Source organism: Trichomycterus rosablanca, chromosome 3, assembly GCF_030014385.1.
Source record: "Trichomycterus rosablanca isolate fTriRos1 chromosome 3, fTriRos1.hap1, whole genome shotgun sequence".
NCBI classification, from domain to species: Eukaryota; Metazoa; Chordata; class Actinopteri; order Siluriformes; family Trichomycteridae; genus Trichomycterus; species Trichomycterus rosablanca.
The window spans coordinates 11,589,460-11,600,906 of record NC_085990.1 but is presented as its reverse complement, the minus strand read 5'-3'; the positions used below and the strand labels follow the sequence as shown (position 1 = coordinate 11,600,906).

At 37.2% G+C, this 11,447-nt stretch overlaps 1 protein-coding gene across 1 annotated transcript; it reads left to right on the top strand.

Moving 5' to 3' along the window:
* The first annotated feature begins 892 nt into the window (after window positions 1-892).
* Window positions 893-9,197, top strand: kctd5b (potassium channel tetramerization domain containing 5b). Its single transcript, XM_062991597.1, has 7 exons — window positions 893-1,078; window positions 5,244-5,352; window positions 6,242-6,333; window positions 7,051-7,146; window positions 7,239-7,349; window positions 8,956-9,081; window positions 9,168-9,197. The coding sequence occupies exons 1-7, from the start codon at window positions 893-895 to the stop codon at window positions 9,195-9,197; spliced, it is 750 nt and encodes a 249-aa protein (XP_062847667.1).
* The last annotated feature ends 2,250 nt before the right edge of the window (window positions 9,198-11,447 follow it).

Here is an 11,447-nt window from a genome sequence, read left to right as displayed (position 1 = left end):
GTAAAAGTACGTGAAAACGTTTTTTCTTGTCAATGTCTGGGGGGAAAAACATAAAAAAATATATTTGCCTAAATGGTCAGGTGTAATCTAAGAACCAGCATCCCTTCACCCCTCCAGAAGAAATAAACTGGTCTGCCATGAATGGAATATGGGTGGGAAACGAGTGAGCTTTTAATGCCTTAATTGTGGTGGCTTGTTGTGCTGAGTAAGTACCCCATTATTGTTTTTATTTGTCCATTAAGTTCATGATTACAGCCTTGGATCTAAAAGACTAACAATGTCTGTATTGCATATCAGAAATGTATTATGGGGTTATTTCCTGTGGTGCGGTTAGAGGAGCGTTGCAGTAATCGATCCGACTCGAAATAAAACCACAGATGAGGGTTTTTTTTCTAAGTCTTGTAAGGACAGGAAGCTTTTAATTCCGCCTTCATTTGTAGATTGGTAACATGATCTCTGCAAACATTTTTCATCACAATTATTCTCGGGCTCAACCAGATTATGTTTCTGCATACCTGCAAAGCAAGCAAAAGCCATTGTTTTATGGTCGTTATGAAGGTAATGTACAGTACTTGCTTTCGGAATGCCAGCCCAGACTGATCTCAAGTGAGGATTCATGACCAACCTGGCAACACTGAACTGAGCCGCACTTCCAACCTTAAAAGCTCGGAGCTGCTGTTACTATTATCATTGGTACTACGACCGAGCAGAGCACCACCATGCAGCCCTTATTCTAACCCACAATTATTACAAGCAAGGAAGAGTTCCAGCACTGCCAGGTCACTTGTCTCTAACTTATGTGAAACGGATCGGACTGTCCGGTGTGCGCGCTCCCGTGCGTTTGGTAAAGGCTGGTACGGTTTACCGTTCATGCAGGCGGCACCGTGCGGCAATGGCAGCTAAGGATGACGATAACTCGTGTCCGGTTCACACCTCCTATTCTCTCAACGTGTCCCGATGGGTCCGTCTAAACGTGGGGGGCACTTACTTTCTTACAACTACTCAAACTCTGTGCAGGGAACCGAAGTCTTTCCTGTACCGGCTGTGCCAGGAGAATCCCGAGCTGCAGTCTGACAAGGTAACATACTGATTTACATAGTAGCTTTAGTAAAAAATACTTTTTCCTAATGGTCACTTACATTGTTAAGCCAAATTATTATAGGACCACTCCCCAAAATTGTGTATTGAAGTATCTCTAAAACAGTAATGGGTGCTGACAGGCAGCTGTGGTGAGTTCCCACATACAGTGGTCCGACGAGGGACAAGCCACAAAACACTGACAGGTTGTTGGGTGCCTAAAACTCATTAATGGCAGAAAACATGAAGGCTACCACAAGAAACCGTCTAGTACTAACTGAATGTGTATCAAATTGCAGATCATTTTTTTACTGGAATGCAGCAAACCCTGCTGTGTATGGGGCCTAGTAGTCACAGGTCAGTCCAAGTGCCAATGCTAACTAATGTCCACTGTTGAAAGCACCTACAGAGGGCACGCAGACATCAGAACTCGACATAGAGCAATGGAAGAAGGTTAACTGATGTCTAATGAATCCTGTCTTGTCAAGATTATGTTGGGTACATGTGCATTGTTTACCTGCATTAAAGTTTATGGCATAAACTATGTGGACACCACCTCTAAGTATTGAGTTTAGGTGTATAGAATCTATTGTACACAAACTGAGGTCCATACAGACATGGTTTACACAGTGTGGAGGAGCCCTGCGCAGATGGGATAAACCTATGGGATAAATTGGACTGTTGATTGCAAGTCAGGCCTTTAGTTCAGTGTCAGTGCCTGACCTAACAAATGCCCTTTAGACTAAATGTGCACAAATTGCTACAAATAAAATCTTGTGGAAAGCCTTCCCTAAAGAGTGCAGCCTATTAGACCACAAAAGGGAGCCAACTCCAGAATGGTTTTGGATGAGATGTCTAACAAGCTTGTGCTATTATTATTTTTGCTTACATTTCTTTATTTCATTACTTGTAATATTATTCACAAGCTATGTAAATACAGTACTTTAATATTTTTCTTGTTTATATGTGCCTGAATATTACCATGACCCCTTTTACACCTTGAAAAACTTCCTTCGAGTGTGAGTGCATGCCGATTAAGCGGTATAAACAATAATAGGCCATCTTTCTGCATGAATAAAAATAGTGCAGTCAGGCGTGAACAAAGATACCCAGCTGTAATGTGCTGCTGTACAGATCAACAACACAATTTGTGCTATGCTAATTACAGTGCATGAAAACACTCATTTTGTATGTATCTTCACACAACAAATGTCATTTTGCTCAAACAAATGTAAAATAATTTTCTGATAATAAAACCACAGATTTTTCAGCCGTTTAGAAGTTAATTCTGGTGCATTTCAGAAGCCAGAGTGGAACAAATCTAAAATTTAACAGCTTCCCAACTAGGAAAGAGAATCAATGTGACTCATGTTCCAGTTGCCTGGAAAAATAATAAAATTCAAAACATAAAGAACACAATTTAAACTCCAGAAAATTTTGGACATTTTGTAACATGCATTAAAACATTATTATTAAAATTCATTTTATTGACCTTTTTCGTAAAGCTAGAAACCAATTTTTAATGTACCTGACCTTTGAGCCCCCAGACAACACTGCATAAGAAACAGTCATGGATAAAATGTCAGTTATAAATCAGTATTCATAATCAAATTCACAGAATACTTTCTGAATCCACTGTATGTTTTTGGCCTTTTCCATCATATGTAAATACTGAGTATTTTTAACCAGACCTTGGTGGAAGTAATCTTTCTTTGATTCTGTAAACACATCGTTTAATTCCACCCCCTTACACACCTTAAGTAGGGGTGTTTTTCCAAACATTTTCAGAAATGAGGTGTTTTATATACAGTATACTGCACACAAAGTTGGTATGTTCTGTTTTTTATGTCTTATAAAGCAATCGGGGTGGCATGGTGGCTCAGTGGGTAGCACTGTCCCCTCACAGCAAGAAGGTCATGTTAACAATGAGGTGTTTTTTTACCCTGAAAATAGCTTTCCAGTAGGATGGTCGGCACACTGATGCAGTTCTTCTCTGACAGCCAAAAACAAGACTCTTTCTGTTTAAAGCTGACCTTACTAACACCTTATTTTTACAATTTTCTCACATTTTACTCATATGATGAACTCAAGGGCTTAAATCTTCTCCAGTGTAAAAGTAACCATTACCTATTAAAAACTAAACCTACAGAGTACTTCTGATGAACAATAAATCTTGCTTTACAATTATAAATTCATCACATTTGATATTCCTGTTATTATAATAGGATTATGAGATTCCCCAAACATCTGGAGAGGCCTTCCTATATCTAAATACATCTAGTCTAATTACGTGTTTTGTTAACATGTGTTCACATAAAGTGAAACATCAGGTCAAGAATTACAGTTTACACACAGTAGAAATGAAAACATTGATTTAAATTTTGGTTATTTATCATACAAGTGATCTTCAAAAAGTTTCCACACATATTTTTCTTTAACGCGGTGAGGGCGGGAGGAGTAGTAATTGGTCGTGTCTGAGAGACTGAGAGAGAGCTTATAATCCGGATTTAGCACCATCTGATTTCCACCTTTTGGGACCACTCAAAGAAGCTTTAGGGGGAAGAAGGTTTTTATGTGATAATGATGTGAAAGTTGCGGTGCACCAATGGCTACGGGGTCAACCACAAACATTTTTGCTGATGGCATTAAAAAGTTGGTACAACACTGGGGGAAAAAAAGCTCATTCTTAGGTCCCCAAAAGTGGCACTCAGGCAGTGCTGAGATTGGGAATCTTAACCCCTGACCTACCACTTGAACTCTGATTTGAAAAGGCTGTATCAGGTTCTGTGGTGTGTGGTACTCAGAGCATTGATGTTTGTGGTCATCACATGTTCCTGGCCCTGCTGTCTCTCATGGCCTAATTGCAGATAGTAATCTCAAAAAATCCTAATCCACATTAATCCCTGTAATCCTGTTCTTTGGGGCCATTAACTCTAAATAGAGAGCCATGCTGAGATGAACACATATCCACTTTCATTTAAAGCTATATCATTAAAATGGTCTTTTACGGGAGCAGTATGTCTTTGTGTCTGTCAATCAAACGCAAAATAATGTTTTTTTTCTGTTAGTTTTGATTCATTTTGTCAGACACCAAAACAACTTACAAGAGAGATCGATCGAACACTCAGTAGTGGTTTTCTGACAGTCCTGGGGTTAATGTTCTTGACCTTTTTATTACGCCACACTAAAAAGTAGTTTCTCAAAATATAACATGCATCATTTCCCCATTACCCCAAATGTAGTCAATACACCAACTTCAGTGTGCGGACAGCATGTGGACACCTCTCCTAATTACATTCAGCCACACCCATTGCTAACAGGCATATAAAATCAGTTATCTAAATTGTTTTGATGAGCTTGGTGTAGAAGAACTCTAGTAACATGCACATAATCCTGACCTCAACTTATTTGGGATGAAAAGTTTAATTGTGGAACATCAAACCTTATCATCTAACAGCAGTCTCTATCATTCTAAACACTTTTTTTGACTAAATTGGCAGTAAATCCCACAAGCAAGGAGGCTGTTACAATCACAAAGGATAGCACCTTTATATAAATGCCTAAAGTTTTGGGATGGGATGTCCAAGAAAGTCATGGTCAGGTGTCCAAGTACTTTTGATTGTAAAGTGTATAGTTTGACTGTTCAAAAAACACAAAAAACTGTCAAAATACCCCAAAACCTAGAAACCTTTTGTATGGAACACTAGGATTGGCATGACAAACTAGGATTTTTAAGGACCAGTGCTCACTGCTTATTGGCACATGCCTAATGCAGAGTGTCTCCAGAGATTGGAACCATGGGTATTTTAGCTCTTCTTTTAAATCCATGCTGTGCAGAACCCACACACAGTGTGTTTTATTCACAAACCCCCAGCCATTAAGGAAAGAGCTAGTGGACAGAAACGAACACTCATGACTGTGGGCATTAATATTTAACCCCAAATTCCTTCAGCTTATTTTTCTTCTCTTTCAATGCTGAGATACAGTGAATATATTCAACCACTTTAGTTTTTTCATTCTTTAATATACATCCAGTGCCTAAATTATTTATAAATACATTAGTCATGACTAGAGATGAGTGGGATTTTAATGAGTCTAAAATACATGTGCAACATTATTTTGTCCATGCTCTAAATAAAATACATTGTGTGTGTGTGTGTGTATAGGATGAAGCAGGTGCATATTTAATTGACAGAGATCCAGTGTACTTTGGGCCTGTGCTAAACTACCTCAGACATGGAAAACTGGTTCTCAACAAAAATCTGACTGAAGAAGGTAACACACACACACACACACACACACACACACACACACAAAACCCACACAATCTGTTTGTAGGATATTGAGAGGTAACATAAAGCATCATAATGCATAGTTGCCATAATTTGGTATATTTAGCAGCCATTCAAATTCAAGTAATATACTATGTAGCCAAATATAATTTTACAACAATGTAATGTGATGTTTGCTCCATATTGCTCCAACACTGCCATTTATTTGTGCGATTTCATTGGTATTATATAATTGTTTTATTTCACACTGTATGACAATCTCAGTAAAATCACTTGACAGCACTTACAGTAATCGGGAGATCTAACAGGGCAGAAATCTTTCCAAAAAGTGGCATCTTGTAAAAGCACCACATATTGAAATTGACTACGCTTTCCACTCATTATATTGGGTATGATAACTGTCCACATTACAAAATCAAAATCAAAGAAACTTTTAAAACAAGGAAGTAGGCACTGAACATAACCACCTGGAAAAGTTCAGTTAATCATAGAAATATGGGATCAATATGAAACTACAGCCACACTCCCTTGGTTAGACCACTTCTCTTAATTTAAGTCTACCTACTAAAAGAAGGATTGCAATAGATTCCAAAGCTAGCTCAACAAAGTATTAAACAAAAAGAATAAATATAATAGAATGCCTTTATTTGTCATATATACATATACAGGTGTACAGTACAACAAAATTCTTTCTTTGCATATCCCAGCTTGTTCGGAAGCTGGGGTCAGAGCGCAGATTCAGCCATTGTACAGTACCCTGGAGCAGAAAGGGCCTTCCTTAAGGGCCCAACAGTGGCTGCATATGTATGATCGAATACTTATATTCGAATACTATAACTAAAGTCTTTAAAGTTTTTGTATTTGTGTTGCAGGTGCTTTGGAAGAGGCGGAGTTCTACAACATCACATCGCTAATTAAAGTGATTAAGGACAGAATCAGAGAACGAGATGCCACAATTGCACAAGTGAGTAAACCTAATAACATTAGCATACAGCTAGCAGACATGATAATAAGCTCCAGAATATTAAATATGATCAGTTCACAAATTTGTCAAGCTTAAAGAATAACTAAAGAGTCTAATGCTAAAAAATCATGCCCTTAATTGTTGGTCGATTTTCTCAGCTCTGCTAATGGCAGAGGCAGGGGGTAATAGAGATTGATGCGTGACCCTCCATGCACGATACAGATCCCCATATCATGCAAGTGAAAAGAAGTGGTCGGTAACTGCACACTTGTCTGAGGTGGCATAGGTTAGTTAGTTACAGCCCTCCTCGGTTAGAAGTGGAGGTCTGCAGCAGTAGAGGAGAAAATAGAAATTGAGTAAATGGATATGACTAGATTGGTAGGAAAACAACAAATTTTAGCCAAAAATATATACAGTTTAGCAGCCTGAAAAGGGACGTGAAAGTACACAAATGATATACTGAAAAAAGCTCACCTTACAGTTACTTCCTTCAGAGCCTAAAATAACTCATGGCCCATTAGTTTATGGACCAATCAAGTTCAAATTCAAGCATTTTAAAAGTAAATGGCATCACCAGAGCAGCAGTAATGTAAAGATTTATGAATAATGATGTATTTATTTACAATAATGACAAATGAAAGGTTTCAAACAAAAGTGGTTAACCCCCACCCTTTCAAAAGTATCATCCCCCTTTTTCCTCTTGCTCTTTCTCTGTAGACTCCATTGAAGCATGTGTACCGGGTGTTGCAGTGTCAGGAAGAGGAGCTTACTCAGATGGTCTCCACCATGTCAGATGGATGGAAGTTCGAGCAGGTGAGACAGACCCTAACATTCATCATTTCATACCTCAGTCCATCACAGTTGAACAGCAGTGTGTGATTACGGGCTCTGATTGGTTGTTCCAGCTTATCAGTGTAGGCTTTGGGCGGGCACAGAAGTCTGAATTTCTGCTGATTGTGTCCCGTGAGGTGAAAGGGGAGGAGTCATATCAAATCCACCCCGCCCACTGTGGAGAGGTGTGTCCCACCGACAATCCCTTGTGAGCTCGTGTCATTCGCTGCATGACCTGTCTGGCCCACCACTCATTTTTTTGTTTTTGTTTTTTTTGTTTTTTGTTTTATTTGGGGGGGGGGGGGGGGGGGGGGGGGGGGGACATTTTATTACTACCTGCATCACTGGATAATTGTAGTTGTTGGAGTGGTTGATTCTTCCAAACTACGCTTTTACTTTAAATGTAGTTGAACACAAACAAAATCTTCACCCGAAAAACTTAAAGCAGACAGTTCAAGTTATTGATCAACAACCTGTTCATATTTTTGGCTTGAACTGAAGAATTATAAAGCAGCTTTGACTCAGAACTTTTAAACGTGTTACTTGCAAATGTTAAATACAATTTGTGTGAATAAAATGTATTGATTTGTCTGTGCATGAAATTGATTCATTGATTCTTTCACTTTAACGACTCCCAGTGACTAACTGTAAATAACTGATTTAATAAATTGATTTAATAAATTTAATTTTAACCATCAGATTGTGGTTCATTTGAATTTGCATTACACTTTAATTAAAACATGTTTATAGCTTTGCTCTGATCACAATAATCAAATTGTTCACAAATCAGTGAAATCTTTCTCAGTGAGTCACTTACAATGAGCAAATTGTTTGTAATCTGTCATTAGTGAAAAGTTGAACAAACTTTAGTGATGAGAACTGCGAGTAACTTTATTATTGAGCTTTTTTTTTTCAATTTGGTTTTTAGTTACTTTGGCCTTTAACTGACCAGTTTCTCATTACTTGATCATTTTGAAGTTCTGTGTTAATTTGCTACTACCTACATTTTGCAGCATCTGATTTAATAAATGGAATTAAATGTGACATTTAAAATAATGTGACTTCATCAGAGTTTATTTGATCATTAAAGTTAATTGTTATTAAAAAAAAGATTAAGTTGTGCATTGTTTCACAAATCTCACTTAAAAGAGTTACACAAAATCCTGTAAACTGCCTGTCATTAAAAAAGAGCTGCACGAAGGTACTTTTTTTATAATGAATCTAATTTTAAAAGTCTTCAGTTATGTTTACCAGCTATCCTAAATATCCTCATTCTTTTAAACTGCTTTTTCAGTATACACTTTGATTTAAAAAATGAATTACTTACAATGAACAAATTGTTTATAAATCTATTATGGGAAAAAAAAACTACTCAACCTTTTTGAATTTACATTTATTGCCATTTGGTCTGTGCACTTGAACACACTATGAATGATGTTCCCACAGGTCTGATGATGAAAAGTCACCTACAATGGACAACTTATTTAGCACTCACACTTGTAAAAGTAAAAGCGTGTACGCGCATTCAGTGTGTCTTTCTGTTTTTGTAAGTTGGTAACAACAGGCCTCCCTCATGAGCTCTGGGCATGTCTAAGCATGTTGGCTCTATTACACAACTGTGTGTGTGTGTCTGTGTGTGTGCATGCATGCATATATGTTTTCTTGTACTGCTTTTTATGTATTTTTTTCTCGACAGCAGCACTTCAGACCTGTCAAAATAATCAGTAAATCATACATTCTTTTGTCCTCTGTAATATATATGTGTGTGTGTGTGTGTGTGTGTGTGTAAAGCTGGTAAGCATTGGCTCCTCCTATAACTATGGCAGTGAGGATCAGGCTGAGTTTTTGTGTGTCGTCTCCAAGGAGCTTCAGAACCAATCACATGGAAATAACAGTCAGCCAAGTGAGAAAGCAAAGGTAAGCAGAGTGTATGCAGTGTTTTGTAATTTATTTAAATAACAGTATGTTTTTGTTTGAACTAATTATCATATTTTACTTCTCAGATTCTCCAGGAGCGGGGGTCTCGGATATGAGCTGGTAAAACAGGGATGCATTGGTAGTGAGCTTTGTAGAAAAAAAAGATTGGGATTGTTTCGAGCCAAGTCAAAGAAAAGGCAGGGGTAACGCTAACCTGTGTCAAATATTTTAATTCTTGTGTTAGTTAAGTTATGGCACAATAGTTAAAGAGAGAGATTGGTGATAATTTGTTGTTAGGAGGTTATAGGAGGTTAACTGCTGTATGTCCAAATTTAAAAATCTTTTACTTCCAATCAGATCCTTTATCCTTATAATTGTTATTAATATATCTATTTTTAATTGTTATTATTGTTAATAATAATAACAATAGGTGTACGCTGGGAATACACACTGGACAGAGCACCAATCCATCACAGGACACCACACTTAATACACTTATTTCTTTACACACACCTATGGAAGATAGTTAGGGAGGAAACACATAGGCAGCATGAAAAACTCAAAAAACTCAGGATCTCAAGAACCATGTTGCTGTGCGGCACCCTGTTTACCAGGTGCATTATCATATAATATAATTATTGTTGTTGTTTTCTTGTTGTTTTACTCTAAGATTTGCTATGATCTGATTGGTGGAAATAAAGCATTTCATTTTATTGAAATTTTTACCATAGCTGGAATTAACATGATAACTTAATTCCTATAAAGAACAAATGTTAAAGTAAGCAAAATGAAAACTGGAGATCCAAAAGAGTCTAAGGGTTAACAAATGGCTTTTATTAAATGTCAAAGCAGGTCCTGAAACCCTATTGTTTTATTATTAACATTTTTCTCAAATAAAACGAAGCGCAGAGACCAAACTGCAAGTCATACCACACGAGACTTGCTCAACAGATAGTTGCCCACCCAGATCCTACTCAGGTGTTCAAGCTCAGGCTTGATGGTGGTGCTATAGCGTAACTTTGAGGTTTACATCTCCTACCCCATATTTTTCCTTTAAGTACTTGTCTCATGCCCTATAAATACGCCACAAGAACCATATAGCTCTGTTCACTTAGATCATGAGTTCATTAGCAGACTATGTGAGTGTGAGCTAGAGTGTGAACTAGTCTCTGGATTTTTACCTAATATATACACAAATGTGGAATTAAAATAACACTAAGCACTTGCTTAACCTAAGCACAACCCTAACACGAAAAAATGCTATACAGTGTCATTACCAGATGCCAATCAAAAACATGGGTGGAGCAAGCCAACCGTAATGCACAGTCACCAATTGTGACTTAAAAGGCACAAAGCATAGGAGGTTTGTAGGCTATGACAAACATATGGTCTAACTGCAGTTCTAGGTGGTGCTTTAAAATGCAAGATAATTGCAAACAAAGAAAGATTGACATATGAAATTTGGCATAGTATTTCTGTGTCCTATCCTCCTTCAGGAATTGCCCCATGTTCACACATTGGGCCATCTGGCTAATACATTCTTGGACCCCAAAAATTGCTGCTTGTGGCTATATTATTTGGTATATTATTTATTTCAAATTTTTTTTAAAGGACAGTTCTTTGTAACAGAAGGAAATTTGTCTTTTGTTGTTTGTCATTTGGTTTTCTCAGTGTGCTATCATTAAATCGTTAATGTTACATCTGCTTCCTGTTATCACCGTTGATCCTGTGTTCAAATACCTGCTAAAGCCGTTTTTGTCATGTCTTACATTCATATAAACTGTCACTTGTATGCTCACTTTAGACACAAAACTGTTACACCAATAAACCAATTAAATGGACACCTTTGTGAGATACTGTTTTGTCGCAATGGACCTATTGCTCATCATATATAAGAAAACACTACTATGTGACTAGAATAAAACCTCTGTGTGTTTTTTTTTTTTTTTACATTGCTATGCCTTGAATTCCTCCCTTTTGAATATACTGTATACAGTCAAAGTCAAAAGTTCAGGTGAGAGAAAACCAAGTTACTCAAAGGAACTCAACATGGACATGGTTATAAAAATGCTATTGTTTTTAAAATGTATTTTATGTACATTAGGCTACATAAGCTATATCCCAAAAAGCCATGCATGACACTACATACAGTTAAATGCTAACGTTTAGATACACTTAAACAAAAAAAGAACTAGAAATGTAATCTATTACAAGGCATGTATTAAGTTTCACTTATGTTTTGTCATTATTGCAAGTAAAAGCAGATCAGGAACAAAATGGCAACCAAATTTAGAATATGGATTATTTGATGTATCCTAGGGATGTAACGATGCACCAGAAGACAATTAAAAATCGGTGCACACGTG

Coding starts and splice junctions, on each gene's coding strand:
- kctd5b (XM_062991597.1), top strand. CDS start 893: ATGGCAGCTAAGGATGACGATAACTCGTGTCCGGTTCACACCTCCTAT. Junction 1,079..5,243: donor CCGAGCTGCAGTCTGACAAG/GTAACATACTGA, acceptor GTGTGTGTATAG/GATGAAGCAGGTGCATATTT. Junction 7,350..8,955: donor ACCCCGCCCACTGTGGAGAG/GTGTGTCCCACC, acceptor GTGTGTGTAAAG/CTGGTAAGCATTGGCTCCTC.